We start from the raw sequence: 21,053 nt of genomic DNA, 5'->3' as shown, positions 1-21,053 counted from the left end.
TTTCTCCAGACCCCACTTGTGAGATTACCCGTTGAATATGGGGTATATTGTTGTTGTACTGATCTTTTTTGCCTTTCTTCTATGTTTTTTTTTTCCTTTTTCCACTTACATGATGAAGGGAGATAACAAGGAAGACTAATCACTTCTCTGGAATTCCTAAGCCTACTTGAACATGATTATAAAAAGAAAAAAACAGCATCCTTAGCCAAAGATTATATTTACATAATGTGACTGATGAGAATTCAAGCAATAAGAACTATTTTCCTTCCTGATACATAAGACTATAACAGAACAATTCATGTTCAGACATGCTACATTTTCAGTTGATGGAATTTGACACGACGAGGACGACCAATAGTTCCTCGTTTTCCTTCCAAGATGACTCTGAAATGTCACAAATCTAACATCAAAGGTTTGATATTTCTTTATGATCTATGTCAAATGAGAGGACACGCCATGGCCCCTCGAGATATTGTCTATGAAAAGAATATCATGGTATTTTTAGCTCCTTCACGAGCCAACTCCGTACTACTCAAGGATTTGATGTTCCAAGCGTCAATATATTACTATTCTACAGTCTACCAATGGTGTTTTGAACCTACAAATGCTTATTCATCCAATTTAGAGCGCTTCAAAGGAGGTGAATCAGATGTGCTGGTTATATTTGTCTCAGGATCTCCAAGAACTTCCCTTTCCCGCTCTTTCTGTTTCTCTTGATCAACTTCTTTAGCAGTGTCAACCTGTGACAACTGTGCAAAGGCATCATCTGCTGTGGAAGATGATGAGCCTTTAGCCGAGTCTGCGCCAGGCATTGACTTGCACTGCTTCTCAAACATCATCTGGAGGTATCGCCCTTGTTCTTCTATACGAAGCTGCAGATTTCTTTGAATCTGGACAAGTACATGACAATATAAGTGCACATAACATCACAAGTGCTGCAAGTTAGATTACCACGAGACAATCAAATACGAGATTGGATGAGCTGGCTATTCATTATATCAATGAGCATAAGAAAGCTATTCTATTACCCATGATAGAGAAGATTTTTATCCCCAAGACTGAACTATGATTAACTCAAAATTGACTTATCAAAAAGATTGACAAGGAAGAGAAAACTACAGAAATTGCTTACATTATAAATTAAACAGAAAATGTACAACAAGAAAATCTAACGTGCACTTTTCATTATCTTCAGAATTATCAGTTACGATTGGAAGACTCTAAAAGGCCATAAGCAGCCAAAAGCTATCCATAAGAAAATTAAAACATGACAAGCAGATATTCTCATATAACAGACAGTTCTTTGTTGAAGACGCCAGCAATGATCACCAATCAAAGCGCTAGTATTTTTTAGCTCAACAGAAAGAAGCCATACCTCAAGCTGTTCATGGAGACGCTTCTGAACTTCCATCTGCAATCGTAATGCTTCAGTGATCTCAATTCCCCTGTGTCAGCCCAACACACCAGATTTGAATGAAGCAAGTGTGCAAGTATACACGACAATAAGATATAACAGGTAACTCAAAATTACATAAATAGAGCCCCCGAAGCTACCACCCAGTCATTGTATCGGAGCACCAGTAGTGACCTGTGTTAGATAATACATGCACAAAATTCTCCAGCTATCTGGCCTCAATTGCAGAACCTTCATGCACCCCACCCTCCTCTTCCTCTCTCTCTCCCTCTCTCTCTCTCTCTCTCTCTCTCTCTCTCTCTCTCTGCCCCCTCCCCCAACTTTCTCCTATGGGGAACAAATAGATCCTTCAGCTAAACATCATCCACTACTACTTACTATTATTTGTCATTCTTTTTGAGGGAAGCTTAAACATTTGTCATACTAAGTACATTCCATGTTTCCTAATAACAGGTGTAAATAAGTTAAGGGTTTATGGCGTAGAAATCCAAGAAAATAATTTGAGCCCACCATATTTTGTTCAGGTTCTCTTTTATTATATGATCTTGGTCTCCAAGCATATGCGTAAATAAATAGTACTCTTAACGAAGTCCATTATACAGTAACTTGTAATAATTAGATTATACTCCCCATTAATGTAGAAGTAGGAATTCCTCTCATTTTTATGTGCAAGAGAATTAGCTCAGTATTACCCTCCAGAAAACTGGTCGATTTTGGCTTTAACAGTCAATATTAACTATTTTATTTCTGTTGTAATTATTTGAATATCTTCAAATGAAGAGTTTTCAAACTTGTAGAATTTTCAGTTTCCTAATCTCTAAATTTAGCGTTATAGATAGTGATTTTTATTATTTTTTTTGAAACTGGTAATATTGTATTCCTCAGCATTAAGGGCTATGCTGGCCACCTCCAAAAGTGTTAGTTACATAGAAAAACCAACAAAAAAAACAGGACTACTTACAAAGCTCCTATGAAATCCACTAGTTGAATTTCTTCTTCTATGTTCATTTCTTTACACCAAAAACCTAAAGTGGTAATTACTTTCCACTTAATCTTCCCTATAGTGCATTCTTTCCCTACAAAAATTCTCTGATTTCTCTCCTTCCAAATGATCCACCAGATACAAGCAGGTACTGTTCTCCACCACCTCCTCTGGCTCTTACTGCCTCCCCTTCTGACCCAACAACTTAGTAGGTCTGCTGTATGTTCTGGCATAATCCAATTTAGGCTCTTTATATTGGTGAATAGAGCCCATACTTGTGTTGTTACTTTGCAGTGGAGAAACAGATGATTGTTGGTTTCTAGAGCCTCTTTACAAAGATAACATCTTGAGGCAATAATTTTTCCCCTCTTTTGAAGTTTATCATGTGTCAGGCAAGCCCTTCTAGTTACCAACCAAGTGAAACACTTCACCTTAGTAGGGGCTACACTTTTCCATATAGTACTCCATGGCCCTGATTTCTTCCCCGCAATTGTGGCTAGATCCCTTTTATACAATCTGTTCACATAGAATTGACCATCAGTATGATGCCTCCATAGCAATTTATCTGTTTCCAGATTTGTGCCAGGAAAATCTCCAATCAAAGCTAGCATATCCGATACCCACTCTATTTCCCAATCATTAAGAAACCTCCTAAAGAGAAAATTCCATCCTTGTGGGGACCAAACCTCTTGTATTTTGCTGTCAGGATTCAGGCAAATGGAAAACAACCCAGGGAATAAATTTTCCAAGGACCCTTGACCAGTCCAGTCTTCCTTCCAAAACAAAGCCTTATTTCCTCGACCAACCTTTATCCTTACATTGTCTCTGAATGCCAGCCATAGGTTTCTTATAGTCCTCCATACTCCCACACCATATGTTTCTGTCACTTCCTCTGAACACCATTGATCTTCCTGACCATACTTGTGTTGAATGAGTTCCTTCCATAGAGCTTGATCTTCCAAATTGTATCTCCACAACCATTTGGTAAGTAAACTGTTGTTGTGTATCTTTAAATTTCTTACTCCCAAACCCCCACACATTTTGCTCTGTTGAACCGCCATCCATTTAACTAAGTTGTAGCTCTTCTCAATCTTGTTACCTTGCCAAAGGAAGTTTCTCCTCAAAGAGTCTATAGCTTTGACTACCTTGCCGGGAATGGGAAAAAGTGACATCAGATAAGTTGGCAAAGAGTCCAAAACAGAATTAATCAAAGTGACTCTACCCCCCAAGGATAGATATTGGGATTTCCAAAGTGCCAGTCTCCTCTCTGATTTTTCTAGTACACCATCCCAGATGCTGACTGCTTTATGCTTAGCACCCAATGGCAGACCTAGGTAAACTGTAGGCAACCTCTCTATCTTGCACTTCAATATATTGGCCAAAGCTTGAATCTGTTGGACCTCTTTAATAGGAAAAATGCTACTTTTTCTCCAGTTCACCTTAAGTCCAGAGCATGCCTCAAAAATTACCAGAATAATTCTGATGTGACAAAGTTGTTCCTGCTCTGCTTCACAAAAAATTATTGTGTCATCCGCATACAATAAATGAGTCATATCCATCACCTCATTAACCCTGTTTTTGATTCTGAAACCCCTAATCCAGTTGTTTAGAGAAGCTCTCCTCATCAAACTGTCCAACCCTTCCATAGCAATGATAAACAGGAAAGGGGACAAAGGGTCTCCTTGTCTAAGACCTCTTTCAGCAGGAAAAAAACCTACAGGTTCTCCATTAACCAAAATGGAGAACCTGGTGGTTTTAATACAGAACTCAATCCACTTGAGCCATGTAGGGCCAAAACCCATTTGTCTAAGAATGTTGATCAGGAAGTCCCAATTAAGATGGTCATAGGCTTTTTCAATATCCAATTTGCACATTACCCCTGGCACATCTCCTCTAATCCTAGTATCAATACATTCACTAGCAATTAAAGCAGCATCCATTATTTGTCTCCCTTTAATGAAAGTCATTTGATTTTTGTTGACTAGCTTGTCTATCACCTTCTTCAACCTTTCTGCCAACACTTTGGCAATTATTTTATAAACCCCAGTAATGAGACTGATTGGTCTGAAGTCTCTTAGATCATTTGCCCCCACCTTCTTAGGAATTAGAGCCACAAAGGTAGCATTGAAACTCTTCTCAAAACTTTGGTGATAGTGAAAGTTTTGGAAGGTCTGCATCAGATCTTCCTTTATGGTTTCCCAGAATGCCTGAAAAAAGGCCATGGTGTAACCATCAGGCCCAGGTGCTTTATCACAAGCACACAATCTTATCCCTTCTAGCACCTCATCCTCACTGAATTCTCTAGATAACCAGCTCTGCTCCTCCATTGTTATTCTCTGTACATTATGAATATTTAGTGAGGGTCTCAAGTTTTCTTCCTCCTTATACAAATGGTGGTAAAAATCCACAATAGAGTTCTTGATTTCCACTGGCTCAGAGGATAACTCTCCATTAATCATTAATGACTCAATGGTGTTGATTCTCTTGTGAGCTGTTGCCATTCTGTGGAAATACTTCGTATTTTTATCGCCATTCTTGATCCACTGAATTCTGGACCTCTGTCTCCAAAAAATTTCTTCATTTTTTGCCACCTCCTCGTATTCCATGGCCAAGTGTACCTTTAGTATCTGTTCATCATCAGTAAGAGATCTAGACTCTTGAGTAACTTCCATGTCCCCTATCTGACTCAAAATTTGTTCCTTCCTTGCCTTCCAATTCCCCCTATTCTCTCTGCTCCATTCCTTCAGTTTTGTTTTAAGCAGCCTCAACTTAGTAGCTAGTTTGTAGTCCGGTCTTCCCGACACTTCAAAGGAGCTCCACCATTCATGAACTTTACTTTTGAAACCCTCTACATTAAGCCACCACTTTTCAAACTTGAAATAAGATCTCATGAAGGCCGTATTCCCACATGTTAAGACAATCGGATTATGGTCAGACCCCAAGCTAGGCAGAGTACATTGCCTAATTTGAAGGAACATTTCATCCCATGGGAACGAGTACAAAAATCTGTCAATCCTGGAGGCATTCCTATGGTTTGCCCCTCCTCTCCAAGTGTGTGATCCCCCAAATAAAGGGGGGTCAATCAGCTCCAATTCGTTGATACAACTGGACAGATCTATCATGGCTCTAGAAAGCCTGATACAGTTGGTTTTCTCGGAAGGAAACCTAGTAGTATTGAAATCCCCACACACTACCCAGGGTCCTTCACATAGACTCCTCATAGCTCCTAATTCTTCCCACAACTCCATCCTTTCATTTCTATCACAAGATGCATAGACTGCTGTGAGAAACCAAGTTAGTTCTTGATTAACTCCACATAATTTACAAGTAATTGATTGGTTCCCATATTCCACCATCTCCCCTTTCCATGATCTTTTGTCCCACATAACTAAAATTCCACCCTTGCTGCCAATCGCTTCCAGCCATATTCCCCCCATCCACCTATTCCCCCCTAATTGTTGTATATAATCCCCCACTGCCCCATTTAGCTTTGTCTCCATCAAAACTATAATATCTACCCCCTCCTGTTGTATTCTGCTTTTCACCAAATTTCTTTTATTCTCCATGTTTAAACCCCTAACATTCCATGATAGAATCTTTAAATTCATTGTAACTGGGTGGCACAATTTCTCCCCCTGCTTCTAGATTCACTCCTAGGTTCCCCATCCTTGAACTTCACATCGAAGATCAAATTTTTGAGCTCTTTAGGGATTATCTGATTGTCCTTATGTTCTGTCGCACTCGAGGCTAAGGAGCCTTCCTTTTCCCTTCTTTGATCAATTTTTAACAGAAGGGTCAAAGCTTCCCCAGAACAACCATCAAAAGACATTCCAAACATTTGGCTGAGTCGGAGGATATTGTCTTGTACCCATTGGTTTGTTTTCCCCTCTGCCTCTTTGCTGCATTCAGAGGCATCACAATTGAGAGGTGTCGGATCACTAAGAGGAATTAATTGTTGAGAATTCCCCTGTACCTCCCCTTCCTTAGTTTTATCACTTGTCTCCCTTATTTCCGACATAATCGACTTTGAATGACGCTTCTCTATATTGTCCAGCTGCAGAGACTTCGTCTGATTAGCTCTTCTTGACACTTCACTCCACATACTCTGTTCTATGCATGTTGACAGAGTATTTTGGGCTTCTGTATTAACTGGCCAAATGTTAATATCTTTAATAAAAGGCTCAACAACTTTTGTTGGGCTTTTATTTAAATGGGTCGGCTGGCCCAAATAATTTGATTGGGGTTTCACTGGACCTGCAACAGTGGGGCCCCCGTATGCATGTCCCATCACATCCACAAGATCATTTCCCTCTCTCCTTAGCCCAATTCTCTGTGAAGTCAACATCTGCTTTATGGCATCAGCAGCTTTATCCACATGGCTACTGGACCCCACAACATTCCTTAAATGCATATCATTATCCACAAGATCCTTTCTCTCTCTCCTTTGCCCTAATTCCTGGGAAGTCAACATTTGCTTTATGGAGTTAGCAGCTTTATCCCTTTCCTTTTCTAGCCTAGGACTGATTTCTTGGCTGTCAAGCTCAACCACCTCAGATCTGCGAAATCTTGCCGGAGCTTCAACCCAAACTGGAAGGGAAAAAATCAAACCACCATCTTGAATTTCAACTTCCCTGGGAATATTTTCAATAGGGCCTTTCACTTTGATTCGAGCCCATCGCAGATGGTTTTTTATCGTGGTTTCTTCTTCTGTTGCAAGCCATCCCCCACATTGATCTCCTATCTCTTTCATAATATTCTCAGACCATAGTTGGAGAGGTAGACCAAGTACTCGAATCCAAAACCATTGAAAAGTGGTGTGGGCTGGATAAGCCCCAGATGTCGGAGACCACCAGTCAAGCACAAGTTGTTTGCCCTGTCTCTTCCAATTACCAAGAAGAATGTGTTGTGCATCTTTCCTCGACTGGAATTCGAACAGGAATTGAATGCCATTCATGTCGAAAACCTGGATATTGTAAACTCCTCTCCAAGTTTGTTGGATCCACCTTCTCACATCATTTCTTGTTGGCATCTCGTTGAAATCTGGAAAGCTTCCTACTAGGCATCTCTGTAAAAGATCCTTTCCATCATGGTGTGAAGAAGCTGTCACAGTGCCTTGTACCTTGGAGATAGTTGGTTCCTGCACCATCCATCTGTTCTTATAGAGAGCATCCTTGTAGCTACCTTCTCCCCTCTTTGAAGGATGATTTATCTCCCCTACTGCTGGAGTACCAGCTTGCATTAAAGATCTCCTATTAATGAAGCTTTCAATCCGACTGACAAGTCCCAACCACCCCTCATTGTCCTTGTTTTCTGGAATAATAACAACAGACCTCATTTGGCCATCCAAACTTGTTGAACTTCAAGGAGCAAAAGATATTAGTTGAAACATCTCTGCCTCTCCATGTCTTAAACATTTTACCCCTGACTTCTGATGCTTCTCGCAACCTTCTGCATAGCCAAACCATAGCCCCTTTGCTTAAAGTCATCCTCCTGGTGTAGTACCTAGAGTTTTCCACCCATTCAAACCATGTATCAGAAATCATTATAGTCTCTGTAATGTCAAAAGATTTCCCACCTAGTCTAAAGTAAATACGATTTTCCATGATGAAAAAAAGGCTTTCAAAGAAAAGGAAGGATAGGGAAGATTCCGGTGGTTGAAGACCACCGGAAAAGGGATCAGAGACCCTGAAGGGGTCTTTTAAAAGGAAGTCTCGATAAAAGTGCCTGGGAGCATTTTCAGCGCCATTCCATATTCCATATGTAGTCTTCAAACCAAATCACCCATTATGAGATTTAATCTTTAATCCCGTATAAGATGGAAACAGGTAACTTTAATTATAGATAGTGATTTATTCAAGTCCCTTAAAAAATTGCTAACTTCATCTACAAAAGGTGAAACAAAAAAAGACTAAATTGAGACTGAACATGTATATGATATCAATAGGTTACCTGCAAATCACATTCCTACATGAAAGCTAAACCAGAAAGTTAATTAAACAGAACCTAAGCATCATGTAATGCAAAACGAAAAGGGGACAGACCACATGCTATGGTTATGTAAATGCATTTCCGGGACACTGCTTTCTGGTATCCACATCACGAACAGCCTCATTGAGGACGAAGCAGGATAGGATAGGGGGAAAGAGAGGGGGGGGGGGGGGTGGACAAACATTCCACATTATTGCTGTTCTAAATACTTCAGTAGAAACTGTTTCTAAAAACTTGTGTTGTGATTGCAAATGATGAAGATAAATCTGGTAATAGTCGGTTAATTCTCTTGTAAATTTGAGGACAAACAAGCAAATCCAAATTAACAAGGCAAAGGATATTTCCAAAAGATGGCAAAATCAAGTATGTGCATGATAATTATGTGAGCATTTTGTTGGCCCAGGAATTGTTTAATAACAAAGTACAATATCACAGGAAAAAGAAAAAGACAACACCCATCCCTCTAAAAACATCAAAACCTACAATGCCTACACCCAAAATCTAACAGGTTAAACCACTCCCACAATCTAAAAACATTAATACAGACAGGGGTCAAACACAAAACAAGAAAGATTAAAATCCCAAAATCCTTATCTGAACCAATGCCCCAGACCACAAAACCAGAAACTGAAACTTCTATCACCAAAACTAGCCCATATCCCAAGACCAAGAAACAGATATCTCCAAGACTCAAATTACATAATCAATAGCCCAATCCCAAGCCCAAGAGAAAACAATTCTGCATGTCAAAGAATTGGCTCATCGCAGAAGACAGAGACATCACTTCATCAAAAAAAGACAGCGACACCACTAAAGCTGCCATGGATGCCAGCCTCTGTTCTTCAGAGGTTGTGGATAACATATTCAAAGATGAATTTTGAGAAGGAAGAATCCAGCAGAGCCAGAAAATAAAAGATGACAATGAAGAGGAGATTCTGGAATGATGATGGGCCAACCCCTGATTACTGGAAACTCAAGTTGGCCCTTGCACCAAATTTGATAATCTGTTATTTTAGGTGAGGAAGAGAAAACTGGTAATTTTTCAATAGTAGCTAGAGGATAGAGAGAAAATGCTGCCTGTGGAAGAAAGTTTTATGCTGGAAAACAAAGAAGCAGTTAAGATTCAGTGCCAGGGTCTTCTGTAAAAGATAGAATTCTGGCGAGAGGAAAGAAGAAGTCACTCTTCCTATATACTGTGCCAACCAGAGATATTCTTTTGTTCCATTTGGGGTGGGGGTTAGGGTCAGGATAGAAGGTGAAACGGAGGAGAGAAGGGGAACACTTACGTTATAACTTCATAAAAGATATAATGTGGAAGTTCTCTTATGCATAGAATAATAAAGTGACTTGTAATAATTATATCAATAGAGGTGTGGACATGGAATAGCAACTTACGTCTTTAAGTCCAGAGATGCCAAATCATCTAGTGAAGATTGTTTCTTCTCTGAACACCCAGCTATGAGATAAAAGAAACGAATGTCAGCAACCAAAATCATCAGAAGATAAGAATGGATGGAGAAATTAATTAGTCACAACCTGGAAACACAGGATATTTAGCAATCAAATATTTTATGCTGATTAACCATTAAGTTGAAGAGTATCTGATTCAGGTCAGAAAAAGATAGGCTCGAATTTTTTTACAAGACAATATAAAGTTCATAATACTCTTCTATCCTAAAATAGTTGTCACTATTTCCTGTCAGGGATGTTCAACATACTGATGCCCTTCCAGATAAGATTTTCTCATCCCCAAAATTAGCCTTAGACAAAATATGTACAGATTTTCAATTGAAGTGGGTATAATTGAGGGGGGAGGGGCCGTGGAAACTATTTTAGTATTTACACTGAGTGAAAAAGTAACAGATGCAGGCAGGGGCGTACCACGTGGAGGTCAGGGGGTTCACCTGAACCCCCTGGTCGAAAAATTACACTGTATATATAAGGTCTATTTCTGATGTTATGAGTACATATATTAAAATGAACCCCCTCAAAACAAAAGAGAAGCATGGCTTAGCGGCAAAGGGGTTCAACGTTGACCGAGATAGTTGGGGTTCGATTCCCGCTTGCAACATTTTTCCACTTGTTTTTTTTTCAGCTTTGAAAGGCCGAATGGGCTCACAGAGGACACACACTCAATCAAGCTACTGGCCATGGAAAATGATCTGGAAAGTTAAGGTGCCCTTCAAGGTGGCCTGTTTTACTTGGCTCTTAGCAAAACAGGTTGTTCTCACGCAGGATAACCGTATGAAGGGCCTCGATTTGTGCTCCAGATGTTTTTTTTGTGAATGTGAGACAGCGACAATAAATCATCTCTTTTTACACCGTAAGGAGACAGTGAAACTTGGGCAAATTTTCATCAATAAAAGGGGCATCAGTTGGTCTATGCCAGGAAACATAAAGGAAGCTTTGGCATGTTGGAATCGGGATGGAAATCAGTCGGGGAACAGGGAGAGATGGAAGATTGTCCCAGCCTGCATTTGGTGAACTATTTGGCTGGAAAGGAATCAGAGATGTTTTGAGAACAAGAGCAGCTCTATGGAGAAGATGAAGCTGAAATGTTTAGCTCTTTTCTATTTTTGGTGTAAACATGAATATCCTCATGAAGATGAGGATATACCTAGTATGTTAGAGTCCTTAATGAGTTCATATGAAAACAGTAACACTTTTGTATTTCTGATTGTAAGTATTACTGGAGTACGTCCTGGGTATTCCTGTGTTTATAATACAAGTTACCTTTTCAAAAAAAAAAAAAAGGCCGAATGGGCTCTTGTTTTGGGCTCAAATCCAACTTCATTTCATTGTTTTTGGAAGGCTAAATGGGCTCTGGTTTCGGGCTCAAATCCCAACTCAATGAAATGCCTCATTGTTTTTGGTTCAATGTAAAGCTTTATTATTTTGTTATCATTATTTTTCTCTCTATGCTTTTTCTTTTTCTCAATTTATCTTTGTTTAAATTTATTAGACATATTTTAGATACTTTTGTCTTTTATTCTTCTTATTTATACTTCTCATTTTATTTCTACACAAGTCTCTTTCCATGTACTAACGATGAATTATTATTAAATTTGAAATTGATTTACAAAAAATATTATATAAAATAAATTGAATTAAAGTTAATCGAATGAAGAAATTTAAAAGTCGTGAATAATCTTTTATTTAATAAAATATAATTAATTGATCCCCCCCCCCCCTTAATTTTATAGTATTTCTTTCTTATTTTTTTCAGTTCGATTTTAAAAAGATGAAAACTAAACTAAACTTATTTGTTCTATTCATCATTTGTTTTTTTCATGAATGACGAACCTAGTAAATTGAATTAAATGACTAAAAAATCTACAATGTCAATTATTTATCTTATGAATATATATATTATAATATCTTAGTGGTTGAATTTAAAAAAAATTCAAAAAATAGAGTAGAACACTGCAATATAAAAGAGAAAAAAACACAAGAAATACTTTTTAAAAAAGCTCGATGAAATAGGATAAAAGTAAAAAAAAAACAAACGCAGCATGACAAGGCAAGTTAAACTTATTGGATTCAGATTACTAGTTTCCTCCTATGTCGCTCAGTTTTTCATCTTGTAATTTTCACATGTTTACTTGTTTATATTTCGAACCCCCTTCACAGAAATCCTGAATCCGCAACTGGATGCAGGAAAAGAAGAGATGGAGGAGCAGTTTCTGCCACTTTCTGGTATGAGAAGTTATTTTGAAAAAGAAATGTAAGAACCTAAAATAGATGTATCCGGAATTTCAAATTTTCAGTGTAGTGCTTCTTTTGCTAATGACATTGATGTAATGTTGGAGTTTTTGGAATCCCTGAAGTTTTAAGAGACTCATACCCAGCAAACTGTTTTTTACTAGTGCAGTACCATCTTGGGGTTATATTAATAAAATTACGTCTTATCAAAGAAAAATAGGAGTTAAGAAGAAAATACTGCATGCAGTGTAAGTTAGGCAAACACATTCAGCTAAGGAAGGAGAGGGAGGGAGAGAGAGAGAAGGGAGGTTTAAATAAGAGAAACATACAAAAGAAGTACCTTAAGGTAGTGAGCTAGGCTATGAGAAGTGATGTTACAAAACAAAGTACAAGATGTTGGAAATTGTGTACAAAATTTACAGTTTTCCTTAAGTAGTCCCAAACTTTTTAAGTTTCCTACACTATAGCTTCCGCACAGTATTATCTCATTCAATTATGTCCCTAACATGGAAAAAAATACCACATCACATGAAGTTCTCAAACAGAGCACAAGTTCATGTTCCTGAGACAGACAGTACCAACAAAGATCTGATCCTAGACTCATTGCTTCAAAACCTAGTTGATAACTCATATGTCCATATCTTTCAGATCCAACATAGAATTTCTTCTTGGGCATTAGAGAAAGCTCATCTATTATGCACTAAAAAGCTACCATATGAATAGCTGTCGAAGCATAATTTCATCATCTGCTACCATGCATATAAGGATTGAGGAATTCACATGAGATTAAATACAAAAACAATAAGTTGACATGTGAATAAATAGTTAAAACATGCAAACACACATACATGCGCATGCACGCGGTTGTGAAGAAGAACCTTTCAGATCTCAAGTACTTAACAAAAATTAGACATCTACTGGCTCAAAAGATTTTCACAGCTTTACAACAATCAAAGTTAATTCAAGAATAAGAACAAAACACTTCTTTAAAATTGCTTGAGAAAAGAGAAAAAAACAAAATGAATGAAAAGATAGACACGTAAACAAACACATAAGAGTGAGAAATGTCTACATACCTTCTGATGCTTCTGGTTTATATCTAGCTGTTCGATATTTCTGCATTTCAGAAAAATGGTTCAAAAAGATCAATAAAGAAATACAACAGGTCCATCTCCAAAGGGAATCAACTTGAGGACATGAGATAGCACAAACCTGCAAATGGCTTTTAACGTGATAGATGGTCAAACCCTCAACTTTCATCATTTTTAGCACCCCTTTGGGAGTAGCTCCTGCAGCTCATGTAAAATCACTGAGTCAGACAACAGTCTAATACTAAAACTTGGTTTATGATGCACAACAAGGAGAGCTTTATAAAAAGTGATGCACAGCAAGGAGAGTAATCACTTTCACTTCCACCAAGCTTGTTGACTGCTTCAACAAAGGCTTCATGAAGTTCTGGAGTCCAACGCATGCGTTGCTTTGTTGCAGCACTACTTGCAGGGGATGATACAGGAGCAATTGCCGAAGTTTCTACAGGCACAGCTGGGATTTGCTGTGATGCTTGGACTTGCTGCATTGGGAAATTCAAATGTTGTTTTTCCTCCTGAAATTGCATCTTTGAACACACAACAAGATAAGAATGGGTCTCCTTCTGTTCTTTCAACACCAATAAGATGCGTATGAAAAAGAAGTAAATGAATGAGGAATAGAAATTCAGCAGTCAGTGCAGAATAAAACTGACCTTCAGCTCCGAGTCACCAATACTTGTATCAGCAATGATGTCGTTCCAATTAGAAGGCAGAGCATCTTCATCATTGAGTACAAGGTCGGCCCACTCCTGCCAATCACTTTGTTTATTGCTACAAGCTACCTGACTATTCTGGACAGGGTTATTCATCGAATAATCAAGGAAATTAGGCAATGGATCTATACACCAGGGTTCATGGTTTTCATTCAAATATTGGCTTGATGCTGTGGACTGAAGAACTCCCGAATGAGGTAATTGAATCGATGTCTCACTATATGTTGACGGAGAAATGAAAGGTGCAGGTCCTGAATGCTTTTCCTGGGGTGAAACAGATGAGAACTGAAGATCTGCAGAAAATCCTGATGATGATGAGAACATAAGACCAACAGCCCCACTGTTGGAAGGCAAAGAAGAGACAACAGTTCCAGGATGTTGCTTGAGCTCCTTCTCCATCAAAGCCTGCTGCAAGTCTGGAAACTTAGGGTACTTTTCTCCTAGGGCTGTTGGAAACATAGAGAAGGAAGAAGAAAGTGCCCCTGATGCACCACAATTACTGGGTTGACTTGCAACCACAGACACAGCAGGGCGTGCTTCCATTTGAACTTTGTGGATGAGTACAGCACACTACTATATTCTCCTCAATTAGTATCTTCTAATTTCTTAGTAACCAGTGTCCAAGATTGATTCCTGCATCATCAGCAGGACATCAAAATCAAAACACCAAGAACCTCAAAGACAAAACATAACATACCTTGCATGTAGGATTATTAAACACACATGGTACTCATGACTGGACACAATTCCAAGGAAAAATATAAAAGAAAAAATAACCATTTTAAAAATTAAGTGCTTAGCAACATGGATTATTATGAACAGAAACAACAAGCGTACTACAACTAAAAAGGAGTATACGAGATATTTCTTGCCTTATTATAGGAATATTTAGATGGTTAAACATAGTTCTGTCAATGGTGAAATTCAGCAAACACAGAAACTGCATGATAGATACATGCTAAACCCCACAAATGAAAGTTATATGTCATTGTGACAGCTAACTTACAACCAAGCAAAGAAATCAAGCATGACTTGCCAGTAAGATGATGCAAGACCCCGGCACTGCCAAGTAGAACACATTGTACAACTGGAATCATTTTTGTAACCACAGTAATTCGATGTAAATTATCACTAATATTGCAACCTTGCCAACCAAAGATACACATCATATTCACAATTTTAAGTTGAAGAAATGTTAAATAAACTAAAAATGAATCGCATCATTGCAGTACACATGGAAATACTATGCATTTTTCAGATACATCCACATTAGAAATCCCAACAGAATTAGCCATTTATGTGTGTGTCAGGATGGCTGCCTACATGGCAACATCACATCCCCTTGTGGTGCGACTCTTTCCAAGACCCCACAAGAACGGGGATGCTTCATGCACCAAGCTTCCATTTTTTTAGCTTTATCTAGAAATCCCAACAGAATTATTTCTTTGAGAAGTCAAACCAGAAGATTTATGATTTCATTACTCAGGTTCAAATCCTAGTGAAGGCAAAAACACTGGGTGATTTCTTTCTAAGTACCCGGTACCTGTGTCTGTGGAGGTAGCAGGTGACCCATTGAATTAGTGGAGGTGCAAGAAAGTTGTCTAGACACCAAGGCTATTTGAAAAAACAAGAAAGATTAATGATTTCTTCTGTGAATTCAGAAGGAAAGGTATTAGGTTGACATCAAGGCTTTCATAGTCTTACATGTATAGCAAGGATTCAACTATACAAGAGCAAAGTTATTAGAGTGGAGATTACATGCCAAAACGGAGCAATTTTTGCACAAAGAGTGAGCATAGCTTGTGTTGGCCAAAAAAAAGCTTGAATAACATCTTTGGTAATGACAAAAGAGAATAGGACTTGAATGACACTACCAAGCTAATGTAGCTCTGAACTGGATAGGGCTAAAAGTCGAGTAGTACTATCAAATCGGGATAAGAGATTAATAAATTTCAGAATGCAAGAAGAACCCACCTGCTGTTAAACCATGTTTATACAAGGCTAACCTCTTATATTCATCTTTTCCTTTTGCTCAGAATAGAATTGATCATGTCAAGTTAATTTAGCACTGACATCAGCTATAACCTAAAGCTTCCGCTTTTATCTCAGTACCCCAACCAGATAAACTGAATATAAAGTTGCAAGAAGTCCACACACAGAGTCAATGTTGAAATTTTCAATCTCAACCAACTTAATCTAAATAAAACCCGGCAAAAGTAACCAATTAACTATGTCTCAAGCCCAAATTAATCTGAATGGGCTCTCTGAATCCTCTAATATTCATTTTGCTCGTCACGAACTTATTCCATCCTAATATTGGTGAATAATTTGTCTTTTTAAGGCAAATTAGGGATTCTCTAAATTCTAAAAGTAGAGGATCTCTAAAAATCTCACACTTAGTCCTAGTCACTAACTAGATTAGCAATGCTCCGAGCAAAATCCTGTCCTTGGGCAAGTTTTATCAACTAAGGAGTCAATTGGTAATGCAGGTATAAGTTATTCCATCTTCTACCCTACATAAGATAATACACCAATTCCTTCATAACTTATAAACACATTATTTATTCGGGTTTTAAATTGCAAACCAAACATCTTATCAATATACATGAATAACTTACTTCTTAACCAGCCCAAAAGTTGTTTAACATACACAAAATCAACACTTGAATAAGTTAACTCATTACTAGCACTACCAAAGGAACCCTCCTAAGTTGATACCACCTAGTTGGTATGCATGCCTATAAGAAATCTTTGCTTTTTGTCTGTTTACCCTTGTCTAAGACTCTAAGAACAGGTTTAATAAGAGAAAGTACAGGTCTTCTAAGACAACTTACCCCACTCCACCCCACCCCACCCTATCCCACACAAGAGATATCCAATTAGAGCTACAATCAAACTCAGCAAAAAGAAAAGATAACATCAAAAATCACTTCTTTTGGGAAAAGATTATCCATTTTCATCCAAAAACATCAAAATTATTGAAAGAAACGAAAAGGGTATACGAAACTATTACCTAAAAACACACCCACAAAAGAAAAAGTTCAAGTTGAACATCAAAACAGCTCCATTAGAACCCGAAAAACCGGCCAATCATAGAGCATATAAACATCACTATATGAAATTACCTGTATGTATAAACAGATAAATCGTTTTTGCAGATTTTGGAGGATTTCATATCATCGCCGGCGAAATCGAAAGAATTTGAACGATGAACGTTGATTTTTTTGGTTGGCTGAGAATTTTGTATTCTAGTAGTACAGTGCCTACTTGCAGAGATGGAGGTTGACTACACGCGCTTAGCGCTTATGTAGAGCGCGTGAGGAGATTTGAGAGAATATGAGGAGAAGTTGGTGACTATCATGTGGTGGGTCCCATTTGACCAAGAAAGCAATGTTATTGGTTTGTAAGGTGAGTTTCTCGTGCGGTGCACGTGTGGTTTTTTAAATATTTTTTGGATTTTAATAATCTAATTCTTTTTATTTCGAGGGAACAGGATTTTCAAAGGGAGTTTAAAATCTAAAGAAATAAACATATTAACTAGATGAAGGGAGTTTGACATCTACTATATATATATAAAAATAATAATTTTAAGGAAAAATTGTATATAATAGCAAACTATTAATTCAAATTAAATGCTATAAATATAGTTTGATTTAATTGTACCTCATAGCAAACTGTTGCTATTTCACCTCTCTCCTGGTGAATCTCGCTCGCCACTCTCGTTCTCTCCCTCACCTCTCTCATTTTTTATACAAACACAAGTGTATAAAATGCGTTTGTGTTTGTATAAAGCGAGAGAAAATTGTATATATACATATATTTTCGTTCCCCTCTCTCCCCTCTCCCAGATCTCACTCGCCACTCTCCCAGATCTCGCTCTCTCACTCGCCTCTCCCACTTTATACAAAAACGCAAATGTATAAAATGCGTGAAAATTATATATATACACATATTTTCGTTTCCCTCTCTCCCCTCTCTCAGATCTCGCTCGCCACTCTCCCAGATCTCTCTCGCTTACTCGCCTCTCTCACTTTATACAATTGATCTTGTTGTATATTTATATCAAAGCAGATTATACAACTGTTTTCTTTTGTATATGTATAGCGAAATATACATATTTATGTTTGCTATGGAGCGTAATTATGCAAACTTTGCTCTAACATATAAATATGAATTTTGAGTTTGCTATATGTGAAAGTTGCTCTAATTTTAATCATATATAAATAATATAATTTTCTACTAAATGGGGTTTAGGTGACCCATGACTGCAAATTGGTTCCTTTCCTGCTTTTAGGCAAAAATACAAAAATAAGTTCAAAACTAAAAATTGAATATCAGCAACTTATGACTTTTAACTTTTAGTTTATGAGTCATTAATAATTGTGAGTTAAAGACTCATATTTCTTCAACAAAAAAAATCAAAGACGTCTTTAACGTATTAGAGTCAAATTCAATGATTTTCAAACAGAGATATTTTTATATATCTTAGAGCATTACAAATAAGTTATAGTTACAATATTAGTGTCTTTTGTTAGCTATAATATTAGCATATCTACTAGTTTCATCATTAGTAATAACATTTAGATTCTCAAACATTGCTAGTTTAGTACACGTAGATACTGAAATTTGTTTATTAATTATTACTATGTCTTTGTCTGCTTGCAAAATAGGTCTGACACCTACTAAAGTTGCTATTAGGATAGAGGTTTCATTAGTTGTACCTAATTTGCTTCCTTCATTTGCCAAAAAGTAAGCTAACTTATTCCTATGTTGAGAGTTATGGTTTACCACTGGATTCCCCAACCTCTTCAATAGTAACATGTAATATTCCTCGTTAAACTGATAATTAGGATGTGTATGATGGCAGATTTCAATTACCTCAGTGGAGTCAGTTTTTATTTCAATTGACATTATATGTTTTTCGAGAGCAAGTTTCAGTCCAGTTTCAAGAGCTCGCAATTTTGTCATTACGTGACTAAAGGCATAAATCTTTCTGCTAAGAACAATTACCTTGTGAGTCCGAGGTGGAGCTATAGCCAAGCAAGGGTGATCAGCTGAACACCCTTCATCGGAAAATTAGATTGTTTATATAGATAAAATATTCACTGCTATTTGCATATATTAATAAATAAATGTACACATTTAGTCACAACAGGTGTTCACACTCCAGCGGTAAGCTTTCTCAGTTAAGTCTTTGGGGTCTGGAGTTTGATCCTCAATGCTTCCATTAATAACACAATCTTTTGTAACTTTTTTTTTCAAAAATAAAGGAAATAAACAGAAAGTCCCCCCTCCCACCCCCCCTCCCCCGCCCGCCCAGTATTTTTCTAGCCATACACTTTTGATTACACTTCATTTAATGTATTTATTAACTTGATAAGTAAGATTCACACCTCTTTATTCAAGTTATTCAAATGCTCCAAACTCATTAAATGCTTTGAGAAAAATTATTATTTCTTTATACTTCTAGTTCATATCAAGTGAACTGTTATGATATGACACACTCTTTAAGAATTACATTTAAGAACAAAAAATAAAGGTTACTTTTCATTATTATACGTTTAATTATTTTTAAACTATTTTCTTATAAAATGTAAAATAATTAAGAATCTCATTAAAGGAATGGTAAATATGAAGGAAAAAAAAATTTCAACAATTCACATAAAATGACTTAGAGAGAGTATAATTTAACTAGTAGCTAAAATTATTTTTGTTGACCTTTCTCTGTTAGTTTAGATTTATACCATTTATAGTTTTATAATTTTAAATTTTCATATGATTTAGATAAATGAAATGTAATTTAATTTTAAATCTGGGTGAACTCAGTACTCATGAGTAAAAAATGGTTTGTCCACCTAGTCTGCTGAAAAAAAATTATTTACTTGAATATCCTTAACGAAATTCCTGGCTCCAATGTGTGAGTCTCTGATAACACCACCAATTTCATCCATCTGCAGGTTATTTTGAATGAAAGTTCCATCAATATTTAACATAAAACCATTAGTGGTTGGGGGGAACCAACATATTTTTATATCTCTTTTGCTAGAGGCTTTTGAAGGGGAATCAATCATGTATTTGATAAAGAACACGCCATTAGATTGGAGAAGACCAATACATTATATATGTTAGTGTTATTTTCATGTAACTTAACGATGTTGGCCTTATTAATAACATTATATTGTTGGGAATAATCAAAGAGAGACCTTCACCTATCATGGTTCCCAAGTTGTTGGATAATGCCAACATCGAATCATGTCTATGGAAAGGCGCACGAGGGGTTGGATGGTCCTGGTTGAAGTCATGATTGAACATGACGCTTGCTTGGTGGACTTAGTTAAGAAATAAAATTATGATTTTGCTATCAAGACGGTAAGCGCTTGATCCTAACAAGTGGTATCAGAGTCGTCAAGGTCGTGAGTTCAATTTACAAGAGCAACATTTTGCATGAGGCATGTGTTGGGGGTTGAAGATTGTTGGGTAATGTCAGCATCTTGTCTATGGCAAGACCCACGAGAGGTTGGGTGGTCCGGGTCGGCGTCATGATCAAACATGTCACTTGCTTGGGGGGACTTAGAGCGTGTTTGACGTTGCTGCTAAAGACTGCTTATTTCTAGAAGCACTTTTTTAAAATAGTTTTTCAGAAAAATGCTTTTGAAAAAAAGCAATTTGTGTTTGGTTAATTCATTTGAAAAATATTTCTGATAAGCAAATTGTGTTCATCAAGGCCCAGGAATCCGTTGGACATCTCATGACTAATCTTTTTTTAAAAAATGCCTTTAAGAGTCAAATTTCAAAAAAAGACAAGTATCAATATATTCTTAATTTTATACAGAGAAAATATTTTAAATAGTTATTATAAAAAAATAAAATAAAATAAATTTTTTATTAAATTTAAAAGTACATATTTAATTTTTTTAATCAATATTATGCATAGATAAATAAAAAAAATCAAATATTGATATAATAATAACATGATGATTTAAATATAATTAAAAATATCAAATATAAATAATAGTGATGAATGTAAAATAAAATTAAAAAATTATTATATAAAAATAAAATTCTTAAATGAAACTTAACCAAACTTATGAGATATGCTAATTAATTAATAATGCATATAGTGGTAAATATGTAAATACGGAAGGGATATTTTGGTCTTGAAAAAA

The 21,053-nt window shown here is 36.9% G+C and overlaps 1 protein-coding gene across 6 annotated transcripts; it reads right to left on the bottom strand.

The window, feature by feature from the left end:
• Nucleotides 1–186: 186 nt before the first annotated feature.
• On the bottom strand, nucleotides 187–17,177 carry LOC125870986 (protein PHOSPHATE STARVATION RESPONSE 1-like). Of its 6 annotated transcripts, XM_049551550.1 has the most exons (9): nucleotides 15,862–15,880; nucleotides 15,431–15,501; nucleotides 13,828–14,520; nucleotides 13,491–13,701; nucleotides 13,299–13,375; nucleotides 13,163–13,202; nucleotides 9,780–9,840; nucleotides 1,376–1,445; nucleotides 187–890 (listed from the first exon to the last, which is right to left on the bottom strand). In XM_049551550.1, exons 3-9 carry the CDS (start codon nucleotides 14,428–14,430, stop codon nucleotides 609–611), a joined length of 1,344 nt encoding a protein of 447 aa, XP_049407507.1. In that variant the 5' UTR covers nucleotides 14,431–14,520; nucleotides 15,431–15,501; nucleotides 15,862–15,880; the 3' UTR covers nucleotides 187–608. The 6 variants fall into 6 exon arrangements, with proteins under 6 accessions (XP_049407507.1, XP_049407509.1, XP_049407508.1 ...); XM_049551552.1 differs by lacking the exons at nucleotides 15,431–15,501; nucleotides 15,862–15,880 and adding an exon at nucleotides 17,013–17,177 and having other exon boundaries at nucleotides 13,491–13,656; XM_049551551.1 differs by lacking the exons at nucleotides 15,431–15,501; nucleotides 15,862–15,880 and adding an exon at nucleotides 17,013–17,176 and having other exon boundaries at nucleotides 13,491–13,689.
• Between the last annotated feature and the right edge of the window lie 3,876 nt (nucleotides 17,178–21,053).

The sequence above is a fragment of the Solanum stenotomum genome, chromosome 7 (genome assembly GCF_019186545.1).
Source record: "Solanum stenotomum isolate F172 chromosome 7, ASM1918654v1, whole genome shotgun sequence".
NCBI lineage: Eukaryota > Viridiplantae > Streptophyta > Magnoliopsida > Solanales > Solanaceae > Solanum > Solanum stenotomum.
The sequence above is the reverse complement of the archived record's forward strand: the minus strand, read 5'-3'. Positions and strand labels throughout refer to the sequence as shown.